This window comes from Nicotiana tomentosiformis, chromosome 2 (assembly GCF_000390325.3).
Source record: "Nicotiana tomentosiformis chromosome 2, ASM39032v3, whole genome shotgun sequence".
Classification (NCBI taxonomy): Eukaryota; Viridiplantae; Streptophyta; class Magnoliopsida; order Solanales; family Solanaceae; genus Nicotiana; species Nicotiana tomentosiformis.
The window spans coordinates 104,788,677-104,806,042 of NC_090813.1; the positions used below are offsets into that span (position 1 = coordinate 104,788,677).

Here is a 17,366-nt window from a genome sequence, read left to right on the forward strand (position 1 = left end):
TCCGGGGGTGGGCCCACTCAGAAGGCGTGGGCTATAGCACACGAAAATATGGGAATTGGTCAGAATTCTATTTTTTTGCGGTAAAACACAAAACAACGAGGAACAATCATGGAAAGGCAGTGACTATGGTACCTTAGGTCTTATTTGATAGCCCGAAAAAATTTTAGGCAATCAGGGTCTGGGGGGGCCAGGCCACTCGGAAGGCCTAGGCTATAGCACACAAAAATATGGGAATCGGGCGAAATTCTAGTTTTTTGGCCGTAAAATACAAAAAAAGGAGGAACGGTCATGGCAGGGCGGCGACTATGGTTCCTTAGGTCGTATTCTATTACATGAAAAAAGTTTTGGCAATCCGGATCTGGGGACGGGCCCACTCGGAAGGCGTGGGCTATAGCACACGAAATTATGGGAATCGGGCGAACTCTAGGTTTTGGGGCGAAAAATGCAAAAACACGAGGAACGGTCATGCCGGGGCGATGGCTATGGTTCCTTAGGTCGTATTTGATGGCTCGAAAAAATTTTAGGCGATCGGGGTCCGAGGGTCCGGGCCTACTCGGAAGGCGTGAGCTAGCACACGAAAATATGGGAATCGGGCGGAATTCTAGTATGTTGGTCCGTAAAACAAACAAAAACGAATTAAGGTCATGGAGGGGCGGTTGATATGGTTCCTTAGGTCGTATTTGAAGGCCCGGAAATGTTTTAGGCGATCCGGGTCCGGGGGGCCCTGCCTAATGAGAAGGCGTTGGCTATAGCACACGAAAATATGGGAATCGGGCGGAATTCTAGTTTTTTAGTCGTAAAACACCAAAAAGACGAGGAACGATCATGGCGGGGTGGTGACTATGGTACCTTAGGTCGTATTTGATGGCCCGAAAAAATATTAGGCAATCGGGGTCCGAGGGGCCAGGCCCACTCGGAAGGCCTGGCTATAGCACACGAAAATATGGGAATCGGGCGGAATTCTAGTTTTTGGCCGTAAAACGCAAAATAACAAGGAATGGTCTTGGCGGGGCGGTGACTATGTTTCCTTAGGTCTTATTTAATGGCCTAGAAAAATCTTAGGCGATCCAGGTCCGGAGGGCCCGGGCCCACTCGGAAGGTGTGGGCTATAGCACACGAAAATATGGGAATCAGGCGGAATTCTAGTTTTTTGGCCGTAAAACACAAATAAAGAGGAACGGTCATAGTAAGGCGATGACTATGGTTCTTAAGGTCGTATTTGATGGCCCGAAAAAAATTTAGGCGATTCGAGTCCATGGGTCCCGACCCACTCGGAAGGCGTGGACTATGCACACAAAAATATGGGAATCGAGCGGAATTTTAGTTTTTTTGACGTAAAACATAAAAAATGAGAAACGATCATGGAGGGTGGTGACTATGGTTCCTTAGTTATTCGATGGCCTGGAAAAATTTTAGGCGATTCGGGTCCGGGGGCCGGGGCCCACACGGAAGGCGTGGGCTATAGCACACAAAAATATGGGAATAGTGCGGAATTCGAGTTTTTTGGGAGTAAAACGCAAAAAATGAGGAACGACAATGGCGGGGCCGCAAATATGGTTCCTTAGGTCGTATTCTATGCCCCGAAAAAAATTTAGGCGATCCGGGTCCGGGGGGCAGGCCCACTCGGAAGGCGTGAGCTATAGCACTCGAAAATATGGTAATCGGACGGAATTCTAGTTTTTTTGCCATAAAACATAATAAAAATAGAGTAACGGTCATGGTGGAGCGGTGACTATGGTTCCTTAGGTCGAATTTGATGGCCCGTAAAAATTTTAGGCGATCGGGGTCCGGGCCCACTCAAACGGCGTGGGCACACACGAAAATATGAGAATCGTGCCGTAAAACGGAAAAACAACGAATAAAGGTCATGGCGAGGCGGTGACTATAGTTCCTTAGGTCGTATTTGATGGCCTGGAAAAATTTTAGACGATCGGGGTACGGGCCTATTCGGAAGACGTGGGCTATAACACACGAAAATATGAGAATCGGACGGAATTCTAGTTTTTTGGCCGTAAAATGCAAAAAAACGAGGACAGGTCATGGCGGTGTGGTGACTATGGTTCCTTAGGTCGTATTTGATTGCCCGGCAAAATTTTAGGCGATCGGGGTCCGGGCGTTCGGGCCCACTCGGAAGGCGTGGGCTATAGCACACGAAAATATGGGAATCGGACGGAATTCTAGTTTTTTGGCCGTAAAACGGAAATAAAACTATGAAAGGTCATGGTGTGGCGGTGACTATGGTTCCTTATGTCGTATTTGATGGCCCGAAAAAAATTTAGGCGATCCAGGTCCGAGTGGCCCTGCCCACTGGGAAGGCGTGGGCTATAGCATACGAAAATATGGGAATCGGGAAGAATTCTAGTTGTTTGTTCATAAAATACAAAAAATGAGGAACGATTATGGCGGGGCGGTGATTGTGGTGCCTTAGGTCGTATTTGATGGCCCAAATGAATTTTAGGAGATCGGGGTCCAAGGGTACGGGCCCACTCGGAAGGCGTGGGCTATAGCATACGAAAATATGGTAATCGGGCGGAATTCTAGTTTGTTTGGCCGTAAAACATAAAAAAACGAGGAACGGTCATGGCGGGGCAGTGACTATGGTTCCTTAGGTCGTATTTGATGGCCCGAAAAAATTTTAGGCGATCGGGTTCCGGGGGGCCCGGGCCCACTCGGAAGGCGTGAGCTATAGCACTCGAAAATATGGTAATCGGACGGAATTCTAGTTTTTTTGCCGTAAAACATAATAAAAATAGAGGAACGGTCATGGTGGACCGGTGACTATGGTTCCTTAGGTCAAATTTGATGGCCCGTAAAAATTTTAGGCGATCGGGGTCTAGGGGGTCCGCGCCCACTCGGAAGGTGTGGGCTATAGCACACGAAAATATGGGAATCGGGCGAAATTCTAGTTTTTTGGCCGTAAAACGGAAATAAAACTATGAAAGGTCATGGTGTGGCGGTGACTATGATTTCTTATGTCGTATTTGATGGCCCGAAAAGGTGTTAGGCGATCCGGGTCCGGGGGGCCCTGCCCACTGGGAAGGCGTGGGCTATAGCACACGAAAATATGAGAACCGGGCGGAATTCTAGTTTTTTGGCCGTAAAACGCACAATAACGAGTAACGGTCATGGCGGGGCAGTGACTATGGTTCCTTAGGTCCTATTTGATAGCCCAGAAAAATCTTTGGCGATCCAGGTCCGGAGGGCCCGGGCCCACTCGGAAGGCGTGGGCTATAGCACACGAAAATATGGGAATCGGGCGGAATTCTAGTTTTTTTGCCGCAAAACGCAAAAAAAAGAGGAACGGTCATGGCAGGGCGGTGACTATAGTTCTTTAGGTCGTATTTTATGGCCCAAAAAAATATTAGGCGATCCATGTCCGGGGGGCCCGGCCTACTCGGAAGGCGTGGACTATGCACACAAAAATATGGGAATCGGGCAGAATTCCAGTTTTTTGGCCGTAAAACGCAAAAAACAAGAAACGATCATGGCGGGGAGGCGACTATGGTTCCTTAGGTCATATTCGATGGCCCGAAAAAATTTTAGGCGATCCGGGTCTGGGGGGTCGGGCCCACTCGGAAGGCGTGGGCTATAGCACACAAAAATATGGGAATCGGGCAAAATTCTAGTTTTTTAGCCATAAAATGCAAAAAAACGAGGAATGATCATGGCGGGGCAGCGACTATGGTTCCTTAGGTCGTATTCTATGGCCCAAAAAAAATTTAGGCGATCCGGGTCCGGGGGCGGGCCCACTCGAAAGGCGTGGGCTATAACACACGAAAATATAGGAATCAGACGGAATTCGAGTTTTTTGGCCGGAAAACGCAAAAAAGTGAGGAACGGTCATGGCGGGTCGGTGAGTATGGTTCCTTATGTCGTATTTGATGGCCCGAAAAAATTTAAGGCTATCGGGGTCTGGAGGGGCCCGACCCACTTGGAAGGCGGCACACGAAAATATGGTAATTGGGCGAAATTCTAGTTTTTTGGCCGTAAAACGCAAAAACATGAGGAATAGTCATGGCGGGGCGGTTACTATGGTTCCTTAGGTCGTATTGGATGGCCTGGAAAAGTTTTAGGCGATAGGGGTCCTGGGGTTCGGGCTCACTCGGAAGGCGTGGGCTATAACACACGAAAATATGAGAATCGGGCGCAATTCTAGTATTTTAGCCGTAAAACGATAAACAACGAGGAAAGGTCATAGCGGGGCGGTGACTATGGTTCCTTAGGTCATATTTGATGGCCCGAAAAAATTTTAGGCGATCCAGGTCCAGGGGGTCCGGGCCCACTCGGAAGGCGTGGGCTATAGCAAATGAAAATATGGGAATCGGGCGGAATTCTAGTTGTTTGGCCGTAAAACACAAAAAAATGAAGAACGGTCATGGCGGGGCGGTGACTATGGTACCTTAGTTCGCATTTGATGGCCCAGAAAATTTTTAGGCGATTGGGGTCCGGGGGGGCCAGGCCCACTCGGAAGGCGTGGGCGATAGCACACGAAAATATGGGAATCGGGCGAAATTCTAGTTTTTTGGCCTTAAAATACAAAAAACGAGGAACGATCATGGCGGGGCGGTGACTATGGTTCCTTAGGTCGTATTTGATGGCCCGAAAAATTTTTAGGCGATCCGGGTCTGGGGGCTTGGCCCACTAGGAAGGTGTGGGCTATAGCACATGAAAATATGGGAATTGGGTGGAATTCTAGTTTTTTGTTCATAAAACGCAAAAACTGTCACGACCCAAAATCCCACCACAGGTTTCGTGATGGCACCTAGTCTCTAAGATTAGGTAAGCCGATTTCAATTACATTTTGAAGCGATTTTTTTTTATTTGAATTAAATAAGTAATCAAATCTAATAGCGGAACAAATATGAATATATAACCTTCCAAGACTGGTAGTACTGAGTCACGAACTCTAACTGAATACATGGAATGATCACGAGGACCGAATATACAATATTATTTGATTAAAATTAACAGTACAATGAAATGAAAATACTCCAAGGGACTGCGACGACCAAGCAGCTCTACCTTGAATCCTTACGATCCCTCTTTAACTCTGCTCAAGTCTGATATCTCCAATACTTGGCTCTGCACAAAAATGTGCAGAAGTGTAGTATGGGTACACCACGGTCGGTACCCAGTAAGTATCAAGACTAACCTCAGTGGAGTAGAGACGACGTACAGTCAAGACACTCACTAGTCTAATAGCATGTGCAATATAATATACAAAATAATAGGAAACAGATAACAATAAGGGCAAGATTAAAAAACTAGTGATATGCACATCAAGACAACAAGAATACCATAAATATCGCTCAACAATTAATAAATACAATTACACCCAATTAAATCAAGTCCTTCAAATAAATGTCTTTCACATATAATTCTTCCAAATAATTCTTTTTCATATATAATTTTCTCAAATAATTATCTTCTAAATATAATTCTTTCAATAAATCTCTTCCAATATAATTTCCTCAAATAATATCTTTCAATAACAATTCTTTCATATAATACTTTCTAAATAAAAATCCTTCCAAATAAATATTTTGAATATAATTATTTCAATTAAGAAGTCACCCCGTGACACCTCATTTCATAATTTTAAAAATACGGGTCTCGGCCCATTTTCATATAGTTCCATGGCACTTCGTGCCCATAATTAAATCATCATATTTTCCCGGCACCTCGTGCCCTCATTTCATATCACATCTGCACGGACAATTCACGTGCCAAATATCATTATCTTTTACTCACAGCACCTCGTGCTCACATTTCATATCACAACTGCACGGACAATTCATGTGCCAATATCCTCATTATTTATTCACGGCACCTCGTGCCCACACTTCATTTTATAATCCTCCTGACAATAGCCACATGCTCTCAATTTCAACATAAATCAGATTGTTATCAATTTACCAACAACAAGACAAATTGCACAAGGTATAAAAATAAACATAAGAAAATCATAACATCACATGAAAATCACCAACACCACGACTCCACATCATCACATATCATCCCTGACAATAGCCACCCTTATCTATCAAATAGCCACCTTTATCCCTCCGCCCTGACAATATCAATAGCCACCCTTATCGATCCTATAGTCACCCTTAGGCCTTATCACTCCTCCCAGACAATATTCCAACAAACACAACAATACTGAAATGCCACCCTTATACCCACATAATATCAATGGTGAAATGCCGCCCTTATCTCCTCAAAATAATAACTCACACAACACAACAATTTACACAGAAAATTATCACGGCAACATACAAAATCAATTCATATCACAATTTGCCCAATGGCCACAACCAAAATTCCAAAGATACAACCAAGTCAATTAATTTCACAACAAATAGCCGAAGGCTCCACATAATGTGTATAACACCCCAAAATAATCAACAGAGATAGAAATTACTCAGCATAAAGCAAGCCTTCATTAACCCAAATTTAGATAATTATATTAACACTTCTTTTTAAACTTGCTTAAATTAATTATTTGCATAGGGAAAATTCATATTGGAATTAAATTCCAATAAATATCAAACCAACAATAATCACGAAATTACATAATTTTTCAAGTAACAATCACACCAAATTGTCATGTAAACATAAATTCAACAACAAGGATTTAGGCATGGCAAATAGACGATTTAACAAATACTAACAATTATCCAAATTACTATACAATTTGCCCAAGACTTTAACTCAATGAATTTTGCATATATAAGCCTGAGTACGTACTCGTCACCTCGCGTACACGGCTTTTCACATTTCACAAATGGCACATAAGGCTCGATGCCTAAGGGGTAATTCCCCCACTCGAGGTTAAGCAAGACACTTACCTTTTTTAAGTTATGCCGATATTCCAAAATCGCCTTCTTGCTTGAATTGACCTCCGTACAGCTCAAATCTATCTAAATTAATTGCATAACTTCATTAGAATTCATCAGAAACAATTCCGGATAATAATACGTCGACTTAAAAATTTTATTCCAAAAAGTCAACAAAAGTCAACGCGGGGCTCGCCTCTCGAAGGCCGACATAATTTTCATGGATTCATGAAATATAAACACTTTAGGATATAGAACACTTACCCCAACCAAGCTTGTGAAAATCCCTCCAGAATCACCCAAATCCAAGCTCCAAAAATCCAAAACGAAAATGGCAAAATGACCAATTTTGGTCCTTAATGATTCTATCTAGTTTTGCTTCTGCGAGCATTGTTCACGCTTATGCAGGCACTGTTCACGCTTCTGCGCTGCCTCCGCTTCTGCGAGTACTGTTCACGCTTCTGCGATCACTGTTCACGCTTTTTGCGAATCACTGTTCATGTTGCTGCCCAGAAATTCCAGCAGCTTATCTTCATGTCCGAATTGATCCGTTAACCTTCCGAAATCCACCTGAGGCCCTCGGAACCTCAACCAAATATACCAACACGTCCCAAAATACAATACGAACTTAGTCGAGGCTTCAAACCATGTCAAACAATGCCGAAATTACGAATCGCACGTCGAATCGAATTATGAGTTTTCAACTCTTCCAACTCATAATTATGAGTTTTGAACTCTTCCAACTCTTCCAACTATTCAAATTTTCGGAATCAAAATTCGACCTCGTTATAAAAAATTCAACCTTCGATCGGACTTTCCAAAAATCTTCCATTTTCCAACTTTCGCCAAAATACGTCGAATTGTCCAACGGACTTCCAAATCCAAATCCGAACATACGCCTCTAAGTCCGAAATCATCATACGAAGTTATTGCCATCATCGAAATTCCATTCCGGGGTCAATTGCTCAAAAGTCAACTCTCCGGTCAACTCTTTCTATTTTAAGCTTCTAAATATGAATTGTTCTTTCAATTTAATTCTGAATCTTCCGAAAATCAAACTCGACCACACCCGCGGGTCATAATACATATTACGAAGCTGCTTGAGACCTTAAGTCACTGAACGGGACGTTAATTCTTAAAACGACAAGTCGGGTCATTACATTCTCCACCTCTTAAACAAACGTTCATCCTCGAACGTGCTAAGAATTATTCTAAGGACATTAAATTACTGAGTGTATTATTACACACCTACTAGCGTGCGATTCTATGTTTTGCAATTTAACATGGGTCCGATAACACCATCTCAATTGAGATTATTTCTTTTATCTATACATATAAATCTTAAAACCAATTTCTTACACTCCTAACATGTTCAAAAGGCCTGATTTTCACATCAACGCACGATATTAGTCTCAACTAGCTATAGCAACTCGTGCCTATGCACACATCAACTTTCTTGATAGTGTTGAAGTGCTTCAAAAATTTTCTGGGGTGTTACATTCTCCCCTGCTCAGGATCATTCGCCCTTAAACACATAACATAACTTATCTCTTCTTTTGCACGTCTCAATCCCCCAAATTTTACTAACTCCCAAATTTTTCAGAAATTTCGGCAGAGTCTCCCCTGTAATTGGGCCTATCCACCTGCCAGAGTAACACCAAAATAATTCCTAACAACACATCCACAACCCAACAAAATACCACAATGTATATATCAATAACACTAATCTCAGCGTCACAAGCACTGCATTATCATAATGATATCAAGACATGATGTACATCATATGTATGCCTATCACCACATTTCTGGTATTAATAGTTGTTCATAATCGATTACAACATCGCCAATTAACCTCATATTAACCCAAACCTCGTTTCACATTTTCACAACACTGACAGTAAAATATGAGGCATGAAGACCTCATAACTATTTACCCGACTTAACGAGCCACATTTAACGCCGCCTGGGCACTCACCTCATAGGTTAAAACTCAATATTTTCTCACAATTATGGATAAATATGCACAGAAACACATAAAAGAATTATCAAATAAGCCTAAGAGGCATGTCTCCATATTAATACTATAGTACAAATTTTAATTTCACAAAAGGAGAATTTAAACTCATAAAATTTTCACAAGGACCTCGTCCTTATATAACTTACATCGCGGCTCGTAGCCCAATTTAAATATTTCACATCATATAAAAATGAGAGGATCTCGTCCTCAATTCTGAATCAGAAGTATTTTGCACATTGTACCAACTGAAATTTCAATTTTCTTTCTTTCTTCTTTTCAATAAATTTCGTAAACATTTTTCATAACACATAATGAACCCTCATATCGGTAGGACATATAATTCATAAAATTGGAATCAATTATTTCGAAACACATTAAACCCACTATAATGAATAATAAAAGTTACTTTTGGACTTATAGCCCTCAATGGTGTACAAAAATAAAAATGACAGATACGATCTCACATCTTCAAATCTCCCAACAGGGATAAACATATAAGCGGGTCATAAAATTACGAAGCTCACCCATAAGCGGAGCATAATAGGAGGACTCACCTCAATATTCAGAACCGAATCAAATTAAGGGAAAATATTCGTTTATAACCAATCAGGATCGTACTTGTAACGACACCATCCGGTGTATCGGCCTTAGCCAAATCATAGCGATTATATCAACGGGTCGGGCCTCCACCTCTTAGGCGCCCACTACCCGCCTGTCCTCCACCTCTAACGGACTGTGCACGTGGAGTATTAACTAGAATAAAGCTTGTAGCTGGAGTGCTCTGATAAAATCCACCCCTCCCAAGACTGGGACAATCTCTCATGATGTGCCTAGTATCACCACACTCATAACAACCCCTCTGAGGTCGCGGTTGCTCGTACGGAGTCTGTGCCAGATAATTGAAATAATCATTATAAGATCTCATGCCGGTGGTACATAAGAACTTATTGGAGCACTCCGAGTAATCTGATGTGCGGACTGAGCTGGCCGACTGCTCGAGCCTCCGCTATAATGGGTCCTAGCTGAAGAGTAAAATCCATTGAACCCTCCAGATCTTCGAGACCTTTTGGTCTCCTTAGACTTCCTTTCCTCTCCTAAAACACCCTCAATCTTACTTGCAATCTCCACTACTTGTTTAAATGGAGTATCAGTTTGCAACTCTCGAGCCATGCAAATTTTAATATCATAATCGAGCCCTCAATGAATCTGCAGACCCGCTCTCTGATTGTAGGAACCAAGATAGGTGTATGACGAGCTAACTCGCTGAACCTAATAGCATATTCTGACACTGTCATAGTGCCTTGACGCAACCGTTCAAACTCTGTGCGCCACACATCTCTGAGAGTCTGGGGAACAAACTCTTTCAAGAACATTTCCGAAAATGGAGCCCAAGTTGGTGGTGTTGCATCGGCTGGTCTACCCTCTTCATAGATTTGCCACCACCGATATGCTGCGCCTAACAGTTGAAATGTAGTAAAGGCAACTCCGCTCATTACCAGCAACCGGATATCCCGCCAAACAACTTAAGGTATCAAGATTCGACCCAGCATGAGCTCTAATCAAATTATATTCACAGGTTTAGGTAATTAAACTAATAAGTTGAGTGCAAGTAATACAAATATCACATGATAGAGTCCTAAGTCTACTCGGACGTAAGCATGATTTTAGCTACGTACGGACTCTCGTCACCTTGTGCGTACGTAGACCTCACAACAAGTAGCACATAACAAAATACATCACCTATGGGGTAATTTTCCCCTCACAAGGTTAGACACGAGACTTACCTCACTCTAAAATTCCATAACTGGCTCTAATGCCTCTCCAACACCTCAATTCAATGCCAAACGATCCAAAACTAATTAAACAACGTGCAAACAAATTAAAATATACTCCAATACTCTTAATTTAATAATTTATAATAATTTCTAACTCCGCTCGAAAAGTCAACAAAGTTAACCCCCAGCCCACGTGCCCTGATTCCGAAACTTTTCAAGGATAAACATTACTCATAACACCACGAACTCAAATATGTAATTTATTCCTAATTCTATGTCCAATTTCGTGTTCAAAATCCAAAAATTCAATTTCTAGGTTTTCTTCAAAAGTTCCATAATTTCTACAAATTTTCATGTTTAAATCCATATATAACTTATGTATTTAGCTCACAATGTGCAGGAATTCACTTACCACATGATGGATGATGGAATGACACTTCAAAATCGCCCCAAGCTCGGCTCCCATGGAAGAATTGAGATAAAATGAACCAAAAATCCATTTTTGCAAAATTATACACTGCCCAGTCGACCCTTCTTCGCGAACGCGGCAAGTCCATCGCGTTCGCGGAGCACAATCATCTTCTGCTCCCCAATTCCTCTAGAGAATGCAAGAAAGGACTTGCGAACGCAAAGCTTTACCAGGCTTCGGTTCGCAAATGTGGCATCGCCTACGCGAATGCGAAGGCCAAGTCACCGCGAACGCGAACCTGGCATAGCGAACGCGAAGCATTACTGACCATACACACGAGACCTCAATCGCGAACACGAAGAATAGATCTCCACTAACTCCAAATCCTTCTTCGCGAACGCGAGCTTCCCTACGCTTTCGCAAAGAACAAAATCAGAACCAGCAAACCAACAACAACAATTCACCTAAACTTGGTCCGAAACCATCCCGGAATACACCCGAGGCCCCCAGGACTCCGTCCAATCACACCAACAAGTTTCACTACCTCATTCAAACTTATCCAAAGGCTCGAAACACCACAAATAATATCAAAACCATGAATCGACGATCAAAATTCTTCTTTTAACTTCCAAACATCAAACTTCGTTGAACGCGTCCGAATCACACTTAGACATTCCATAATGACGTCAAATTTTACGTACAAGTCACAAATCACAATACGAACCTATTCCAAGTCTCGGAATCCCATATGGATATCGATATCACCAAAGTCTACTTCAAATCGAACTTAGAAAATTTTAAAATCTTCACAATGCCAACTTTCCACAAGAAGCGTCAAAACGCTCCTGGACCATCCGATTCTCAAACCGAACATATGCCCAAGTCCAAAATCATCATACGAACCTACTGGAACCTTCAAATACCAATTCCGAGGTGATTTACTCAAAAGTCAAGTGTTGGTAAAGTCTTTCAACTTAAAGCTTCTGAATTGAGAATTATCCTTCCAAATCAACTCCGAACTTCGCGAAAACCGAAACCGACCACACGTGCAAGTCATAATACATAAAGTGAAGCTATTCAAGGCCTCAAACTGCCGAACGACCGCGCTAGAGCTCAAAACGACTGATCGAATCGTTACATTATCCTCCTAGAATATTTACTTCGAAAATTTATAGATTCTCTAAGGTCGTTTATGTCACATTACATTTTACCTGCTTGATGGCCAAATTTTTTTAATTGATTACTTATATATGGAAGATGCATGACTAATTTGATTTTATTGGGAAATGGAAGGGTAATCACGTATTTGTGTTGAATTATTCTTGCTTAGGCAGCCGGATAAGTGACATTTAAAAAAAATTTATTCTCTCCCTTATAAAAAATTTCACAGGTAAAACAATGTAGATTAGTAGTAATTTGGTACTTATATAGTTTCCCATTTCAAAACTTACAAATTCCATTTTAAGTAATCATTCCAACAGTCATTAATAGAAGTAAGTACTCATCCAAATGTTGATTATTTGTATTAACGAAAACACAAAGAAAAGAGAAAAAAGAAGAAAGAAAAATGAAGGGCCTTAAAAGACAAAGACAACACTAAAGGGGTTTTAGAAGGGTTTTAGCAAGTGCAAGGTAAATACGACGTCGCAGAAGCATGACTTATCTAGTCCGGAGACGAGAAAAGGAAATCAGAAATCAGGAATTAGCCATTGTTGGAGTTTTGTCTCGGCTCCCAATAGTGAAGCATGACCCATTTTCTCAGCTTGGATACATCAATTTCCGCCACCACAAATCTCTCAATCTTTCACACCCCCTTTTCACCTTCCAATGCAGTAATATTACCCTTAGTTTCTCCCAAATCTCTGGCTTTGCCCTTAGAGAATTCCAAGAAATCAGCATCAAGAACACCAACTAGAACTAGTACTAAAACCCCATTAACCAGTAACTACTTTGTCATCTTTTCTTTTATTGTTATCTTTTTATTTTTTTCACTTTTCTTGATTTATAATTTTTTTTATGGTTCCTTTTTAGAGGTATTGGCCAGTGGTGTAGCTGCTACTTCAGTGGAGGGAGAAGGTGATGTTGAAGTTGCTCAGGGATATACAATTACTCAGTTTTGTGATAAAATGATTGATTTATTCCTAAATGAAAAACCCAAGTCAAAAGAATGGAAAAAGTACTTGGTTTTTAGAGAAGAATGGAAAAAATACAGGGATAGATTTTACAGTCGGTGTCAAACTCGAGCTGATTCAGAAGCTGATTCTCAAATGAAGGAGAAATTAATTAGCTTGGCTAGAAAAGTTAGGAAGGTATGTTGAATTTCCTTTAATGCATATTTCAGTTGATGGTTGAAAATGAGAAGTCAGTGTTTTACTTTGGAAAGGCTTTGGCTTTGAATATTTATGTGGTTTTAGTTCGGTAAAGGCTTTAGTTTTGGATATTCCCAAGTTGTTCTTGATCAGGAATGAGCCATTTGCAGATTGATGATGAACTGGAAAGGCATACTGAACTTCTCAAAGAGATACAAGATAACCCGAGGGATTTGAATGCAATCGTTACTAAGAGGCGCAAGGACTTCACTGGTGAATTCTTTCGTCATTTGACTCTGCTTTCAGAAGTTTATGATAGCTTGGAGGAGCGGGATGGTAAAGTGTCTTTCACTTAAGGCATTAATTTTATTTTAGCTCTATTGGTCTTAGTTATATGATGTTTGCAATTCAAGGGAATCAAAATCGTTTTGCAGCATGCTGCTGCATTCTGAACTTTTCTGCTATAAAAATGAAATTGGACTATATTTTCATGGCATACTGTTCAAGCTAAAGCAGTCAGGCTTGCAACCAATTATTAGTTAAAAGCTTGTTTCTGGGTGCGCTTAAGCCCTGAAGCTCAGTGCACACACTAAGTTATTAAGGCGTGTCTCGATGCCGACGGGCTTTGTTCTAAAGAGGGCCAGACTAAGGATAAGTATAGCTGGCGAAATGAAATATCAATTGTTAAGGAATCATTATGGACGAATATGTCAGTGATTACGAACTGAGATTAGGAAGTTAGAAATTTAGAATAAGATGGATAGTCACCAGTATCAATCTAAATTAGAAACCTAAACTTGCTCTTTGCAGTAGAATTATAAATTAAGATGTTTTTTAATTAATTGGAATCATACTTTATGTAGTTCACTTAATTGCAGATTTTTATTTCGCTTTCTTGGACTCTGCATAACATATATTTCTAATTTTTGTCCTCATTTGCGCCTTTCTGCACTAAGGAGCTTGCTTTAATCCACTTCGGGCTTAAAGCCCCAATAGGCACAAAACTGATCAGCCTGTATAAGTCCTTTTTTCCCTTTCCTCTTAGCTCGAAGTCTTGTTTGTTCTAAGAGGTATCTAATGAGCATGTCATTCATTTTGTTTATTTATTTTATGATAAAGATCATGTTATTGATTTAGTGGTTATTTCACGTTATCATATTTTGTGAACTTTTTATGAGCAGCAATTGCCAGACTTGGGACTAGATGCTTGTCTGCAGTCAGTGCTTATGATAACACATTGGAGATTGTGGGAACACTAGATACCGCCCAGGCCAAATTTGATGACATCTTGAACTCTCCATCAATTGATGCATCATGTGAGAAGATTAAAAGCCTTGCCAAGTCTAAAGAACTTGACTCTTCTTTGGTCCTGCTGATAAATGGTGCTTGGGCTTCAGCAAAAGAATCCTCTACCATGAGAAATGAGGTATGGACTTTTGTAGTCTACTCCACTTGATTCACAAACAAGAGATTTCCTTGTTGATCTATTTTTTGAAGTGAAATGCTGAATTTCGTCATATGTTCAGGAACTTATAATTTGTCCAAACAGTGTTATGGACTAGACATTATTGTAATGTTGATGATGTTCCATAAACTGTTCTGGATTTGTTTTGTGTCTTAAACTTGTCAAGAAGATGGACTCTTTCATATTGCACGTATATAAATGGTTTTCCTACTTCATTTTTTCTCCCACATCCATTAATGTGCTAGGAAATTTATAGTTTGTGCATTCAAGTTGTACCCTAGTGAAATAGAGAGAACTCGCACTTGTCAAATTCGGGATGTGCACTGTTAAGTTGCAACTTATTTAACCGTCCTAACCAAATTATGATACGGTTATATTTGTTTTAAGCACTTTGAGATTGTTGAAATGTGTTTTTTCGGTTATTGTGATGTTGAAATAGTTTTACATCATTGTTTGTCATGTTGGAATATATGGATTGGTGGAGTATGCCCATCAGGGCTTTAGGGGTGTCAATTTTGATCAATAAAAGCATATGGTATTCAAACTTAAGTTGGGCCTTGTTACGTTTATTGACTCAATTCGTTTTAACTCATCCAAACCTGACGAGATCCAACCTATGTTTGATTCATGAATTGTGACGATCCCAAACTCGAGTTGGACTAGCTGGATTATGACTAGTTTCTTAATCCATTTTAATCCAAGCAAACATTGGGTGTGTTGGTCATGACCCGATTATTAACTTCACCCCTTTTAATGTGCCTCAACTTAAGTCAATCCATCTATTTGATACCCCTATTTGAATTTTCCTATTAGTAGTTCTCCATTTTTCCTTGTTTTTAATTTCTTTTAAAAAAAGAAAAATAAAATATGACTGCTTTTCGTTTTTGGAGACTTGAGGATTGATGGTATGGATGTATATACAGGTTGGGGTATAGCCTAACCCCCCCCCCCCCCCCCCCCCCCCAAAAAAAAACCATGGTGGATATTTTGATTGGAAAAAAAAAAAAAGATGTACAGTTGCAGACATTCTTCTATGTTGAATAGTAAACTCCTTCTATTCCGATTTTTGGCACACATTCCATGTGCTATATTCCAAAACATTTGACACCAATATGATGTACATGTCAAAACTTTGTGCCAATGAAATTATCACGTAACATGCTATGTGGGGAGTAGATGGTTTATTAGAACCTGTAGCTCATATACAAGAAAAACATTAGTAGTATGACGATTGCAACGAGGAATACTACTATACAGTTTAGAAAGTGTAGAACATCCTGAAGCTACTCATAATTCCTGGGCCATTCGATGCCATTGGTTCCAATTAAGTAAATTTAACTGTTTTTCAATTGTCTTAAATTAAATTCCATGTCCTCATGCTTTCTTCTTATTCTATTTGGAGGGGGTGAAAGGGAGGACTTCAATATAATTGTAAAAACTGGAAAATGTCTTCAGATGAAAATATGTTTTAACTAAACCATTGGTTGTGTTTGCACAAGTAATTTGTGGAGTCCACTTATCAATTTATCCTGAAAATGTTAGCAGTAGCCTTATTCTAGACGTTCTTCTGTTTTCCTCCTTTTCTTTAACTATATAGGCCAATTTGACTTCAGTAATTTAAACCATATCTGTCCCAAATGTTAAATATGTTCTATCTTGTACTCGAATTTCCCTCCCTCTGATGGAAATCTTTTATTCAGTTGAAGTCCCAGATAATTTTTACTAGAGCTGATGCTGACATATGGGTGTAGGTAAAGGAGATAATGCACCGTCTATACAAGGCTACACAAAGTAGTCTAAGGAGTATGGCACCAAAAGAAATAAAGTTGCTTAAGTACTTGCTAAACATCACAGATCCTGAAGAGCGATTCTCAGCATTGGCAACAGCTTTCAGTCCTGGTCATGAACATGATGCTAAGGATCCTAATGCTATTTATACGTAAGAGCTTAGCGCTTTCTTGTTGGAAGAATTCATGATATTCATTTAGATAATCTAGGAATTAGTTGGTATTTGCATGGGTTATGACGCACCTCAAAACTTATTTTCTTTGTTGTGTGGAGCAGAACTCCAAAAGAGCTGCACAAGTGGATTAAAATCATGCTTGACGCGTACAACCTGAATAAAGAAGAGACTGAAATTAGGGAAGCCAAGCAGATAAATCAACCTGTTGTTATTCAGAGACTTTTCATTCTGAAGGAGACAATTGAAGCAGAATACTTGGAAAAAGAAGCTAACAAAGAAAAAGATTCAAAACCAGAGGAAGTAGTGATATGAGTACCGACTCTGCCAACATATCTGTTGCTTACCACCATTTATTGTTATTGCTAGCTACCAGTTATCTGCTTCAAAATTTGTAATAATAGGCAATGTCTTTGGTGATTTATGTATCTCCTTCAGCATGCAGGTTTACAATGCATAGCATGTGTTGCAATAGTGAAGGCATTATGTATAGTTGGTTTTGTAGAAATAGCAAAAAGTTGTTTGCTCACCTAGATGTAACTGATAGCTTGTTGGAATTTTCTCTTCTGAAAGACAGAGAGAGCTTTCTACA

The 17,366-nt window shown here is 40.3% G+C and overlaps 1 protein-coding gene across 1 annotated transcript; it reads left to right on the plus strand.

Moving 5' to 3' along the window:
• The first annotated feature begins 12,716 nt into the window (after positions 1-12,716).
• LOC104100696 (uncharacterized protein At4g37920) lies at positions 12,717-17,366 on the plus strand. The gene is made up of 6 exons (XM_009608001.4): positions 12,717-12,981; positions 13,072-13,349; positions 13,520-13,685; positions 14,531-14,775; positions 16,566-16,753; positions 16,879-17,366. Exons 1-6 carry the CDS (start codon positions 12,786-12,788, stop codon positions 17,087-17,089), a joined length of 1,284 nt encoding a protein of 427 aa, XP_009606296.1. The 5' UTR covers positions 12,717-12,785; the 3' UTR covers positions 17,090-17,366.

What these genes read in the sequence shown, in the direction of transcription:
- LOC104100696 (XM_009608001.4), top strand. Translation starts at nt 12,786, where the DNA reads ATGACCCATTTTCTCAGCTTGGATACATCAATTTCCGCCACCACAAAT. An exon ending in TACTAAAACCCCATTAACCA is followed by an intron (nt 12,982 to 13,071) that starts GTAACTACTTTG and finishes GTTCCTTTTTAG; the next exon opens with AGGTATTGGCCAGTGGTGTA. An exon ending in TAGCTTGGAGGAGCGGGATG is followed by an intron (nt 13,686 to 14,530) that starts GTAAAGTGTCTT and finishes TTTTATGAGCAG; the next exon opens with CAATTGCCAGACTTGGGACT.